Source organism: Abramis brama (assembly GCF_963993115.1).
Source record: "Abramis brama genome assembly, chromosome: 1".
Classification (NCBI taxonomy): domain Eukaryota; kingdom Metazoa; phylum Chordata; class Actinopteri; order Cypriniformes; family Leuciscidae; genus Abramis; species Abramis brama.
In genome coordinates, this window is record NC_139963.1 from 35,662,603 (window position 1) to 35,676,651 (window position 14,049).

Below are 14,049 nucleotides of genomic sequence, written 5' to 3' on the forward strand. Positions count from 1 at the left end.
CCTGTCGAAAGGGGCGGGGCTGGCTGCCTATATAAGCCATGCAGAAATGCCCAATCGTCAGAATCTTTTGACTGAGGAGCAGCTAGCATAAATCGCGGTGTAGCGTAGTAGCACGCCAGCCACGCAATGCTCGTTCCAGTTATTTCAGGGAACCAGGGTTACGCGAGTAACCATAAACGTTACCTTTCGACACTTTCGGCACGTAGCCTATTCTTGGCCTGAGGACCACTTTACAGTTGAATGAACTCAAGGCAGAATCTGCAGATCTCCAACTCGCTTTACTGACGCTAAAGGCAGCAAGAAGGCAGTCTTAAGCGAGAAGGACCGAAGGTCAGTTGATTCAAAGGGAGGGTCCCAGAGAGCCCTAAGGACTGTGGAGAGGTCCCATGACAGGACCGAACGTGGGCAGGGAGAATTCAACCTCCTGGCTCCCCTGAGAAACCTAACAACCAGGTAGTTTTTCCCAATCGATTGGCCGGCCACCGGGGCGTGATTTACCGCAATGGCCGCCATGTGTACTTTGAGTGTGGAGGGGGCGGCCCACCGTCCAGCATCTACTGCAGAAACGTGAGAACAGACAAAGTTTCACACTTGGCTGGGTATTTTTTCTGAGCTAAGCACCAGCTTGAGAAAACAGACAATTTCTGAGCGTAAAGGCGCCTTGTGGAAGGAGCCCTCACTTCCGAGATCGCTCTCATCACTTCCTGGGGAAGGCCTGATAGTTCCGGTCGAGGGGCCAAACATGCAGGTTCTACATCTCCGGTTGGGGGTACTAAGTTGTTGGGGACCTGCGGAAGTAGGGCTACAGGATGGAAGGCATAAAGGCACAGACGAGGCCATTTCTGTGCCAGCGTGTCCATTTCCTTTGAGAAGTATATCTGGCAATGGGAATTCTCTATCATCGCAATGAGATCCACATCCGCCTGACAGAAGGTGCGCCATATCGTGTTGACTCCCTGGGGGTGGAGTCTCCATTCCCCGGTGCCGGTCCGCCACATGAAAGCATCTCTGCTCCTTTGTTGGAGGAGCCTGGCAAATTGACCGCCCTCACTCACTTGGTGGTTTATAAAGGCAGCCACCATCCTGTTGTTCAAGCGGACCAGGACATGATGACCCCTGAGTTCCTGCTGGAAGTCCTTGAAGGCCAAAATCACCGCCATCATTTCCAGGCGGTTGATGTGTCAACTTGACACAGGGAACGGGCCATGAGCCGAAGGCTATTCTGCCATCACACAGGGTACCCCAGCCCGTCTTGGAGGCATCTGTCACGACCACTTTCCTCCTGAAAACCGAGCCCAGCGTAACCATGTTTTGGTAAAAGCGGGGTGATTTCCAAGGGACCATGCCACTCGTGCAAGATGAGGAGCGTCAGCTTGCTTGCAGAGCGTCGTTGTTCCGCTGCAAGGCTCGTTCAACTACAGGGAGAGCGAGGCTTCAGTCTTCGGAGCACCGAGATGATCTTCACGCTGAAGGAGAAAGATTCTGACAATTGGGCATTTCTGCAAGGCTTATATAGACTGCCAACCCCCGCCCCTTTCGGTGGGCTGAATTGCCATGTGAACCGTATCGAAAGGGAACTTCAGAAGCTGTGAAAACAAGAAACACCTTAAGATCCAACTAAAATTAGATAAGACAGTTTTTAAGTTCACTCAAAAATTTTAAATCTGTCATTTACTCACTCTCATGTTGTTCACACTCGCATGACTTTCCTTCTACCATGGAACACAAAAGATGATGTTTGGCAGAAAGGCTCCCTTTCATTGTTTTACTGTATGGAAAACTAAAAGTGAACGGTCACAGAGTTTGTCAGTCCCTGATATTCTGCCTACACTCTTAAGGCCCGTTCACATCAAGAACGATAACTATAACTATATTAACGTCCACACCAGCAGCGTTTATTGCACATGCTGCAGTTTTGACGTCTGCCGCTTTAAATGTTCAAGCTCTTTAAAAAAGGATGGATTCTGATTGGCTGTCCATTTTTTTATTGGTCATCAGCAAGAAGAAAAAATTTATTCCAACAATATCACTTCTCTGTGCCATTATCGTTATAGTTGTGGTGTGGACTCTGGTATTCTTTTATAATTAGAACGATTTTTAGAACTATATCTTTATCATTATTTATCCTTGGTGTGAACAGCCTTTAGAAATAAAGTTTCATAAAGGCTGTTTTTGCACCCGATGACATACATTCTTAAAAATAAAAGTTCCAAAAGGGAGGTTTTGCAATGGTGCCATAGAAGAACCATTTTTAGTTTTCCCAAAAAACCTTTGAGAAAGGTTTCTTAAAAGTACGAAGATTTGGTGGTCAAGAAACCTTTTTTTCGACTACAAAAAACTTTGGTCCAATGAAAAGGCTCCATGGTCTCCAAACTTTCAGTGATCAGTTCTTAAAATAAGCTTCTTTTTTTTCTTAGTGTGAAGAACATTTTAATCTAAAGAACCCTTTTCCAATAAGCACCTTTTGTGCAGTGGAAGTTCCATGGATGGTAAAGTTTCTACATGGAACCACGATTGCCAATAATTTTAAGAATGTAACATCTCCTTTTGTGTTACACTTAATAAAGTGCTTCTTAAAATGACAGAATTGTAATTTTGCATAAACTCTTCCTCTAAATATCACTGTAGTAAATAGTTTTAAGTATGTTGCACACAATGAACAGATGAGGTACAGAGATGAATCTTAAGGTTGATCACGTTTGACCAGCATTTATTCTGCAGATATGTCCTGACACATCGCAAATTGTTGACGACAGGGTCTTGCCACAATTATCAGTTCATGTAAGAGATTAGAAACGTTGAGCGTACTGAAGTCTCAACAGTCTTCTACGAGAGGGAGAAAAACCATTTAAGAGGCACAAGCACAATGTGTAATTAACAAAAACTAAGCAAACAAATGAAAGAAAGAATTATCCATTCAGCCAAAACCATTCTGTAATGTGATCCTATCCGCCAACCTTTCAGAATGTTATATTTGAAGGCAGGTGAAACTTTCTCACACTGATGTAATTGTGAAACAGAAAAGACAATCACATGAGCCCCAAGGAGTGCCGAGCGGTGCATTGTGTTCCCCTGCTTGATTGCTTAATTGCAAAGTATTTAAGCATAAACAAACATTCAAAAATGTAATTTGTCAAAAGTCAGTTGACAGATCACTGTAGCTTACTGTAAGAAAACTATATATTAACCATTCATTTTTATGTGCTGTAGAGTTTGTAAACAGAAATTGAAATATTTCAACTGAACGGCAGGAGCATTCTGAAATAAATAGGTTATTTTTCAAAGGCAGCCAACCTTACAATAAAATAAAAAAACTAATGACCATGCTAACAGCACTGGAAAAACCTGATCAAAAGAAGTTGTCAAGATGAACTGGAATTAACGTTAGAACTCAAGCCTTCAAGTAGAGTAAATCTGTTTCTCTTCAAAACAGTTACAGTTCCACTTGCACGTTTTAGGGTTGATCTTTCCTCTTTAAAAAAAGGTGTTGCCAAAACTTTCTGAACCTGAACAATCTGAGTAAACATCATCACTGCAGCTCCGACAACCCCTCATCCTTTCACGCATCTTGCCAATGTCCTGGTGCAGCTCCAGGTCGTGCGTCACAGACGGCCGTGGACATGTGCCTGCTGGCAGCTAGCTGATTATCTTGCTTATGGCCTGTAGAGAGGGGAAGTCATCGTCACCAATGTGCTGGGTGTTATGGGTGTTGAAGTCTTTCAGAGCCAGCACCTGCTTACAGGTGGGACACACTTGACAGTCCAACTCCAGGCTGTTGCTGCTGGTGCATGTCTGCCAGGCTTTCTTTTTGTTTTTTTTAGGCTTCAAGCCTTGCTGCTGTTTCTCGAGAGCCTTAAAGTCTCCGTGGGCAGTGAGAAGCTCCTGTTGCTTGCGAGTGTCAGGTAGGAGAACCAGCAGCTCGTTGAAAACCCTGTTGAAATTCTCTCCAAGCAGCTCCTGACAGCTTTTGTAGTACTGGACAGCAGGGATTATACCCTGATCAAGAGAAAAGAGAGTTTATTAACAAATGTTAGAGATCAGTGAAAAATATAGTGTGTAAACGGATTTTAATAAACACCAATGTTTTATGTTGACATTTTTTCAAAGAATGTGAAAGGAAGAGTGTATCAAAGGTTCTATAATGGGTCAGCAGTTTTCCCACCATTTTTAAACACCTTTCAAATGGTCCTACAGGATGTGACAAATAAAACTTGAAAATAATATATTCAATTCATGTTTATTTGTATAACACTTTTAACAATACAAACAGTTTCAAAGCAGCTTTACCAAATATGCACGTTTCAAATATTCAAAATACATTCAAAAGTATCAGTTAATTAGCTCATAGAAGCTGCATAATAATTATAAAAGACATCATGCTGCTTAAAATAGTTTTAGACATTGTAGGACTAATAATCCAAAAGTATTTTATATCAATATAACACTGGGGGAAAAAAAGAAGAGTAATTGAAATCTTGGTTTGAAAGTTACCTGTCTAAACTGGCCTGAATAATTTTTGAACTCATTGAACTTGGTTTCATCATTTTGAAGGAAATTCTTAATAGACTGAATAAGGTCCATGTTTCTTTGCTGGAAATTTTCAGGTATGAGGTAGGATCCAATAACAGGTGTCGGTCTGAAAGAAAACAATGCCTGAGTTAAAAAAATCTAAATCATTTATTTGATCAAAAAAATCGGTAAAATAGTAATGCTGTGAAATATTATTGCAATATAAAATAACTGGTTTCTATTATAATATGTGTGTATGTAAATGTAATTTATTCCTGCGATGGCAAAGGTGAATTTTATCATGTTTACCAACACCTTTTAAAATTATTTGATCAAAGGAACAGAATTTATTTGAATTAGAATTTCTTTGTGATATTGTAATGTCTTTAATCACTTTAATGCGTCCCTGCTGAATAAAAGTACTACATTCATTAATACTTTTCAATACTTTTTAATCAATTAGAAAAAAAAAGAAAGAAAAAAAAATCATATTAACCCCAAACATTTGAAGGGTAGTGTAGGGAAAATTATATGTACAACAAATGTTTAATTTGAGCAATTGTGTGTATATCGTTAGCCAACAAATGCAATACAATAAAAATACTGTTAAACTGTAAAACTAAGAGTATTTAGACATTTTCTGCTTTCAAAGGTTAGTGGGTCAAGTTCATAGTTAATGAGATAAACTACACATGAGGGGAACTGACTCCATAAATCACCTTGACACCACTTGATTAAATGTACTTGCAAGAAATCCTCATAAAAGTGAATTTAGTGCTGAGAAAAACTCTAGCATGCCACCTGGTTTCTTACATTAAACGAAGACTATGGAAAAAACCCTTTTATGTACTCAAAATAAACCAGTGACAAGAAACACCACTCCCCCTTCACATCACACACGCCTATAAGCTCTAACCTGTTAACATCCGACACTGATGACTCCACCACATTACTGTTGAGTGGGATGCCGGTGAATCCTGGGGGAGGTTTACTGACAACAGACCCGAGGCCAGGAGGAAGAGGAGGCGGCAGTGCACTCTGAGTGCTCTTCAACGGAAATGCACTTTTAAAGCCTACGAAACACAAGGAAGCACTTATGAGTAGGGCTGCAAAAAACTGACAATGCAATATTTTGTTTTTCTGCCATATATATTGTGATATGAAAAAACACAAGAAGTTTCGCCAGATGGCTTGAATAGCAATTTGGAAAGAATTAATCATTCAAGAACGATCGGGGTGATTTTGTTTAGGCAGTGCATCAGCATAGAAAATAATAAAAAAAAGAGAGAGAGAGAGAAATTACTTTTTACTCTGAAGACTTTAAGAGCAAAATCCTAAATGATTTGGGAAAACTTGAAACATTTGTTGCGGCCTCGCAGTGTTAATTTCAAATAATTTGTCATTATTTTTGTAGATGACGTTTTTTTACAGACGAAAACGAGACGATAACTAAAAAAAACAGTCTTGAATAACAAAAACTATGACGAAAATGTTTGGTAGGGACGATTTGGGAAGAGAACCAGTCAGAACGGATGTCTTGCGTTTGTGGTAGATGCGCAGGCGGGACATGAGTTGGCATCCGCTTGATGCATGTCTGGGAGAAAGAAGAGCAGACAAATAGATCGATCTGAAGAGTGACGATGCAAAAGAGCTCTGTTCGGTACGGTTTTCTGTGCGCATACACCCGAAGCGTGCAGCCATGCACATAGAAAGCTATACAGCGCACGAGTACTGAATTGAGCTCTCTTTAGCGTCTGAATGGACAAATACACACAACATTATGTCTATGTCCGTTTTGGAGAATATTCACGCAAACAATCAGTTAAGTCTTTACCGAACATACACAGTTGTGATAATATCGGATGTGATCAGTGCATAATAGTGCAGTGCATAATAAACCGAATGCCGTCTGTGCCCTTAATATTAAACAAAAGAAAAAGAGAAAAGCATTCACTGCTCTTTAATAGCTTTAATAAGGATTAATTATATTGAATTTATACAAATGATTATGTCTGCTTGAAAGAATAAAGAATGATGCATGTTAGTTGTTATAAAGAATGCAAATATGATTCATTGAAAAGAAGACCGTGTTCTACTTTAGGAGAAGTGGTTTAATTTAATTTTACAGTTAAATCTGTCTGTATTGCATGTTCAAACTTTAAAATCGTTTATTTTAACAGGTTAATAAATGTTTTCTCCAGGAGTATATAATGTGTTTGGTAAATGAATGCCCTACAGTTTTACTAAACCCATTAGATTTTAGCCAATGAAACACAATAAGATTTTAGTCGACTAAATCTAGTAGATTTAGTCGACTAAAATCTTATTGTATTTTGTCGACTAAAACAAACAGTTCAGATGACTAAAATATAACTACAACTAAAAATAAAAAAATTTGCTGTCAAAATTAACACAGCGGCCTCGTGGGTGACACAATTTTGAGTCCCGGCTCGTGGACCTTTCCAAATCCCCTCCCACATTTTTTTTTTTTTTTTAAATAAATAATAGACTATTATTAAATATACATCAAATAAAATAAATATATTGTAATACCATTGTGCTGTAAAAAAAAAAAAAGAGATTATTTTACTGTAGAATTACAATACTAATATTTAAGTATTAATTTCTTCATTTTCAGATGTTATCAAAACAAAACAGTGCTTTTATTCATCAAGCTTTTATTTTGATGGGTTGTCGTAAATTATTTGCTTCACTCAAACCAGTAGCAAATTGCAGCCTGTGAGATTTGACAACCGCACTAAGCCATATTGAGATATCGATTTTATTTCGATATATCATGCAGCCCTACATAAAAGCGATGTCATTTTGTGCATTGCCTCTTTTAAGAAAGATCTCTTACCAGGTGGAGGCTTTTTGGAAACAAGAGCTGGGAAATCCTCTTCCTTGGATGGAGGGGCTTGATCAGTTACTGGCTGCTTGAAAGGGGAAGGAAAATTTTCAGGAAATGATGTACAGGACAGTGCTTCTGCTGGCTTCTCCATGAGTCCATTTATAAAGGAGTTTGTTTTGGGCGCCGCGGGAGCTTTGGCGAGACTGGTATCTGGTGGCTTCATCTCAGGAACGTTCTCTTTGTGAGCCATTTTGGACACGGACTCCGGAGTGTGCGAGGGAGAGCCCAGAGACGAAGTCGTCGCTGGCTTCTTCTTCTTACTGGCTTTGGGGTTGGGGATGGGGCTGGGCTGAGATGAGCCACCTTTCACTGTCAGCAAAGTGGAAATGTCAAGCATAGTTGGTACCGTCCGGATCTCCTGGGCTGTTTTACCGCTCTGGGGGTCCTCATCATCAGACGAGGATGGACATTTCACTTTAGGTGGAGCTTTGTGGGTTTCAGCAGGGGTGAGCTTCTTTTTGCGGCGAGAAGAGGCGGCAGTGAGAGGCTGAGGCACACTTCCACTGGGGGGCGGGTCACTAGCGGACAGTATGGATGATGAGACCACATGGGCTGTTTTGGTGGGCAGAACCACAGTTTTATTGGGAACCACCACAGGTTTGCTTCCAGCTTGAGACCAGGCTGACGTTGTGCTCGACTGGGGCTTCAGTGGTTTGATCTTGGAGACCAGTGCAGGGAAGTCCTCCTCCTGGAAGGATGAATGTTTCTTGGGTTGATTCGTGTATGCAGGCGTCATTGGAGAGGAAACTAATGAGCCAGACAAACTTGGAAAATCATCTTCCTTCAGGGAGACCGAAGTTTGTTTGATCGTGCTGCAATAATAGGGAGACATGACATTGTTAATTGCTGATCTGTTCAAACTGAAGGGATACTTCACCCAAAAATGTACGTTTTGCCATCTTTTACTCACCCTCAAGTTGTTCTAAAACCTGTATAAATTTCTTTCTTCAGTTGAACACAAAAGAAGATATTTTACAGGATGTCAGTAATCAAACAGTTGACGGTAGCCATTGACTTCAATAGTAGGAAACAAAATACTATGGGAGTCAATGGGTGCCATCAACTGTTTGATTACTGACATTCTGTAAAATATCTTCTTTTGTGTTCAACTGAAGAAAGAAACTAATAAAGGTTTGGAACAACTTGAGGGTGAGTAAATGATGACAATTTTCATTTTTGTGTGAACTATCCCTTTAAACTCAGTGTATAATACTAGATTAAGTGGTGCTTGTCCATGCAAAACTCGGTACAGTGATGCTAGGGCGTTTCCTGCTGTTGCTAATTCTAAGTGCCCACTGACAGCCCACCCCTTAATCTCTAATTGATATTCTGGCAAGTAGAAATGGCTTGGTTCCTCTCTCTGACATCATTCCCCTTTTTGTTTTGGGATTTTCTGCATATTTCTCTATACTGATTGCACCTTGTGACAAAAGCAGTTCTGTTGAAATATGTTTTCAAAGAAATAATAATAAAAGATTATGCCAAAATAGCCAAACAAAACAAAGGTTTTGTTTTCAAGAATTCAGACGACTTTTTATGTCATTGTGAAACCAGGATAGTAGATTTGGAGGACAAAAGCAGTAAAGTGTTTTTTTATGAAATAATAATAAATGACTATGCAAAAGGGTTAGTTCACGATTTTATTACTTTTTTATATAATATATCCATTTAGTCTCAATTTTTATTTCAGTTTTAGTTTAAGTAATTTTAGTACTTTAGTACTTTTTTGTTTGTTTTTTTGAAGTTGACATTTTATTTTATTTGTACTTTATTTCAAATAATGGAAATTATTTGAAATTATAATTATTAGCTTTAGTTTTAACAGTAACAACACTGATTTCAGGTCAGTTGTATGAGCCCAACATTTTTGACTTAAAGGTGCACTGTCATTTTTAGAATTGCAACCAACAGAAGTTACGGTGGCCGACAGGAAAAGATGTCGTCATCTGAGACAGCAGAGAGTAGCCAGTTAAGCAATGAGGTTTCTTTACAATTATAAATTAATAAATGATGTTTACTTAATTATTCAGTAAAACGATATGTTATTGCGAATATTATTATTACTTGTTCATCATTGTGTCAGTGTTTTATTCGCTGACTTCAGCTTGCTTCTTTGCACGAAGAACATAGTGACGAAACGCGTTTGTCCGTTTAGGGCTACTGTAGAAACATGTCGGTGCAAAATGGCTATTTCAATGTGAGGGGACCCGTGGTGTATGTAGATAGAAATGGCTCATTCTAAGGTAATAAAAACATAACGGTTCATTAAGTAAGGGGCATAAGTATTCGGGAATTAAAAACATCACAGAAAGTAGTGTAATGAATGTGAATTTGAATAAATTAATAGATCTGACTAAATAAATGTGCAAGCAAGCAATCACTACTAATAAAAAAAAATGCAAATTACCATTCCTAAATGGGAAAATACATAAACGTGACAAAAAAAACAGGACAAACATACCTTTGAATTGGGGCTGGAGGTGCAGCTGCCCCTAAAACTGGGAAGTCCTGACCAGCCAAAGAGGCATTACTCTTCATTGATCGGGCTGGAGGTGCAGCTGCCCCTAAAACTGGGAAGTCCTGACCAGCCAAAGAGGCATTACTCTTCATTGATCGAGCTGAAATATAGGTAAATATGCAGTTTCATCCACTTTCAAAAAATAAATAAAAAATCAATACAACAATTTACCATATTTTCAATTCTCATACCTTGAATTTCAGTCGTCGGCTTCACTGTGCCTCTGTTGTTTCTGATTTCATCTGGCTCCATCTTTTCTTCTTTGCGTGGCTTCTGAATGATTCTGTCTTGCGCATGGCTTCTCTCTTGTGCATGGCTTCTCTCTTCTTGTCGGCTGGCCATTGAAGCTCGCAAAGCAGCGGCCATCTCTCGGTCCTCTTCCTCTCTGCAGACAACAACTCTCTCAGTCTTCCAGAAGCGCTCTTATATGGTTAGAATGCAACACTGATGAGGACATACCGAATATATCTCCAGCTCCTGACGTTCTGCTGTCCTCCTGGGCCTCGTCCTCTTCCTGGTCTTCCCGGTCTGTTGAAGCGATCCGCTTCCTCATAGTCATCGCCACCAACTACCAGACCTAAAAAAAAGCCATTCAAATGAGTTTAAGGACATATAAGAGCACATGCGGCACCTCAATAATCATATCCAACTCACAAAAAGAGCAGATTCTGCTTTACCGTCATTTCTGCGTTGCTGTCTGGGTGCATAGCTGAACTGAATGTCGATTTGGCGATTCTGCCGTGCCTCTGCCCGGCTTTTGCTGTGGGCAGCAGCTTTGTGAGCCTTGTAGTCAATCTCTGTGCGGAAAGCGTGAGTGAACTGCTCTGAACTGCAGCGCCCTTCCTCGCAGAGATAATGGCTCTCTCTGAAGTGCTCGCTGAGGTACTGGTAGTCACTGTAGGAAAAAATATTAAAATTACGATATGATGATTCTGTAGTTTAGCTGACACTAGGTATGTTTACATGCACTACTTTTCATCAGTCGGAATTAATCCAATCTGATTTCAGCAAATATTTAGTTCAATCTCATCCATTAATTAGTTTGTAATGATGAGAACTAAAACATACACGTGTTTGCATGGCATAAAACATGTAAACATACGCATAACGGTATTTTTTTTATCCAACTGAGAAATTAGTCGGATTCAAATGTTTATAAGCTTAATTTTAAGGTTTTAAAAATGACTGTTGATTGTATTATTTCAGGTCTACATGACCCCTTTCAATTCGATCAGAAATTGAATTCGGATCGACTGAAGTGTTTTCATGAAGGCTTTTCAGTTCAAATGAGCCATTATTCGGGTGCATGTAAACGAGTTAATATCGGTTAAAAATAGTGAACAGGAACTGGTCTTCTACCTGTAATACTCCTGAGCTCCATCTGCATCACAGAAATGGCAGAAGTAATGGTCTCGTCGCAGGTGCTTCAGTAGCTCATCATTGTCCAGGTATCGATCATCACAGAATTTACAGAGCGGATGTCCACGATGCGAGGTGTCATCCGGGTCCCCTTGCGTTCGATGGCGAGCCAGTTCTTTTCGATTGTACCACTTCCGCTCGTACGAGAATATCTGCATACAGTTCGGCAAAACATTCATTGTACGAACGAGGAGCTTGCAAACAAAATAATTCAATAATAAATGAAGATGTAATACACTACCTTCAGATGCTTAGCACATAACTTGCAGCAGAAGAGCTCATGTTGTTTCCGCATGTGTTGCTCTAATTCTTCAAATTTGGAGAACACTTTTGGTTCTGGACAATGTGGACATTCATGTAACAAAATCTTCCTGCATTTGTTGTAAAAGATAAAAACCCATTTGTAAGTAACAAGTAGCATCAAATGTTGTTAGAAAATAGGGCTGGACGATGGTTTTGCCAGCAATATAAAATTAATATATTGTGGAGACCTAAATGGACTTTTTATTTGGAACAAGTAAATTGCCTAAAGATTGCATCAGAGCTGGTCACCGATTAACACTGATTCACAACTCTGATTCAACTTAGAATCTCAGAAATGTCTCGATAACACTTTATTTTACAGTGTCCTTGTTTTGAAGGAGTTACACCGCACTCACGATCACCAAGGTGCCAAACAAGACTAAAGATCTCAAAAAATAATAAACTGTCTGCACACACAGTGTCCTTGTTACACATTAGACGTAGTTACTGTAGTAATAACTATAAATTATGCATAATTACATGCAACTAACCCTACACCAAACCCTCTTCCCAACCGTACAGTAAGTGTATGTAGTTCATTAATATCACTCTGTACTTAAATGTATAATTACACTGTAACACGGACACCACACCTTAAAATAAAGTGCAACAAATGTGCCATTTTTTTAATACATTTTAGAAGTTTTAGTAAAATACATATGAAGTTAAACATTGCAGTTTTACTTTGTGCTGTTAAATGATTGTTATAATACAATAGAGGTGCATATAAGAAGATTCTTCAGAGAAATTAAGTGGAAAGCATGGCTTGATTATTTTAACAATTTAATTTAGTATACATTTTGAATATACTTGGCAACAATTAATTTTTGGTTGAAATGACAGTTTTTCTAAGTTCTGAGTGAATATAATACACATTGCATATTGTTAAAAGGCTAAAGGCTATTGAGACAATTTAGTATCTCTGCTGTAAAAAAAAGAAGAAGAAAAAGAAGGTAAAATGAACACCTGAACTGCGCATAGATCTTCCCATCTCCAAAATAGATGTCATATTTCTTCTCACACTGATATTGATGAATTTTCAGAGCGGCAAATGGTTCAGGTTTCTTTATGAAGACCACCTGGGATATTAAGAAAAATAATAAATCACATTATTAATTACAGGAGAGAGAAAGAAATCTGGATTTTTTTTATGAATGAAATTCTTCCTTAAACAAAACGAACAACGTTGTCAATCAAGCAAAAGCAGACTAAAAGCAGAGTCGTATATCACATGTCAAACTTGCTGATTAATATAACTTGTGCTTAACAGGCACTTTAGAGCCGCGCGCGTGCACTCTTGATCGATTGACAGGCGCGTAACTCACCGTCAACATGACGTCACACTTTGACAGCCTGTCAGAGAAACTACACGTCTAGTAGTTTCTAACGAGAGAGTTATCAGTGAAGCTGGTTACATAACAGCACAATTCAGCTGAGCTGTCCCAAAATCGTGTGTTAAAAAAAAAAAAACTAAACAAATGAACTTTGTCAGTAATGTATCCATGGCTGTCACATGTGTCTTAACAAATGTGAAGTAACGTTAAACTACACTGTGAGGGACGAAGCAAAACAAGTCAATTAACGTTAGTTGTCACGGGAAACGTCAGGCAATAAATCACCACTGCTATGCTAAACCAGCTAACATCTAAACTGAAATCAAGCTTCCAAGTTTAACAACAAGCAAAAGCAGATATCATGATATTACTCAAACAAATACATCTAGTTCACTTATAAGAGATGACAAAGCGGAACTAAACCTTTTCAGGTCATCTCGACCTAACAAACACAACCGCTGCCATTATGAATCGACATGCTAGCTAACGTTAGTGTGATGGGAGTGGTGAGGCCGTGGTTCCGCGTGTGTGTGCGGTGTGTGTGCAGCAGAAGTAACCCGAGGCCTGTGTGCTCTCGCTCAGCTGGAGGAGAGAGGAGAGAGGAGAGGAGAGGCGGCACCTTGTCGAGCTGTTCCCGGCAGACGGCGCAGTACTTCTGCTCGCACAGCACCCGCATCTTGGTGGAGCAGCGGTAACACACCGGGTGATCGCACTTCCCCACCGCGAACATGTCGATGTCCTGGCAGCACAGCACACATGTGCTCTCCGTGTCTTTCTTAAGGGTGGACTCCATACTGTTAGAAGGCACTGGCTGTGTGTGCTGTAGTTTTCTCGGTATAATCCGTATGGATTTGGAGGACTTGTTGTAAACGACAGTACGGGCACGGGCAGTGAGGCCGGGTGAAGCGCGCTCCTGAGTGCGTAATCGTTCAGCGCAGTGCATTGTGGGGACTGATCCACTCGCCGTAGACAGGAAGAGCTTTTATTATGACACACCGGACTTTTATACTGCATTCCGTGCGTGAATTAAGTTAAAAGTAATATTCTAATTATAT

At 39.7% G+C, this 14,049-nt stretch overlaps 1 protein-coding gene across 2 annotated transcripts; it reads right to left on the reverse strand.

Annotated features, from left to right (window-relative positions):
- Nucleotides 1–2,677: 2,677 nt before the first annotated feature.
- znf598 (zinc finger protein 598) lies at nucleotides 2,678–13,941 on the reverse strand. 2 transcript variants are annotated; one of them, XM_084086804.1, is made up of 12 exons: nucleotides 13,614–13,941; nucleotides 12,627–12,739; nucleotides 11,599–11,728; nucleotides 11,298–11,509; nucleotides 10,616–10,833; nucleotides 10,398–10,515; nucleotides 10,130–10,323; nucleotides 9,882–9,966; nucleotides 7,370–8,232; nucleotides 5,426–5,582; nucleotides 4,492–4,636; nucleotides 2,678–3,996 (listed from the first exon to the last, which is right to left on the reverse strand). In XM_084086804.1, the coding sequence occupies exons 1-12, from the start codon at nucleotides 13,935–13,937 to the stop codon at nucleotides 3,637–3,639; spliced, it is 2,919 nt and encodes a 972-aa protein (XP_083942930.1). In that variant the 5' UTR covers nucleotides 13,938–13,941; the 3' UTR covers nucleotides 2,678–3,636. The 2 variants fall into 2 exon arrangements, with proteins under 2 accessions (XP_083942930.1, XP_083942931.1); XM_084086805.1 differs by having other exon boundaries at nucleotides 9,882–10,038; nucleotides 13,614–13,934.
- Nucleotides 13,942–14,049: the final 108 nt, after the last annotated feature.

Excerpts from the sequence above, each read along its gene's own strand:
- znf598 (XM_084086804.1), bottom strand. The coding sequence starts at position 13,937 with ATGCACTGCGCTGAACGATTACGCACTCAGGAGCGCGCTTCACCCGGC. Across the intron at positions 10,834-11,297 it reads GGAGCTCAGGAGTATTACAG|TGACTACCAGTACCTCAGCG; the intron begins GTAGAAGACCAG and ends TTTTTCCTACAG. Across the intron at positions 9,967-10,129 it reads GCCGACGACTGAAATTCAAG|CCCGATCAATGAAGAGTAAT; the intron begins GTATGAGAATTG and ends CTGCACCTCCAG.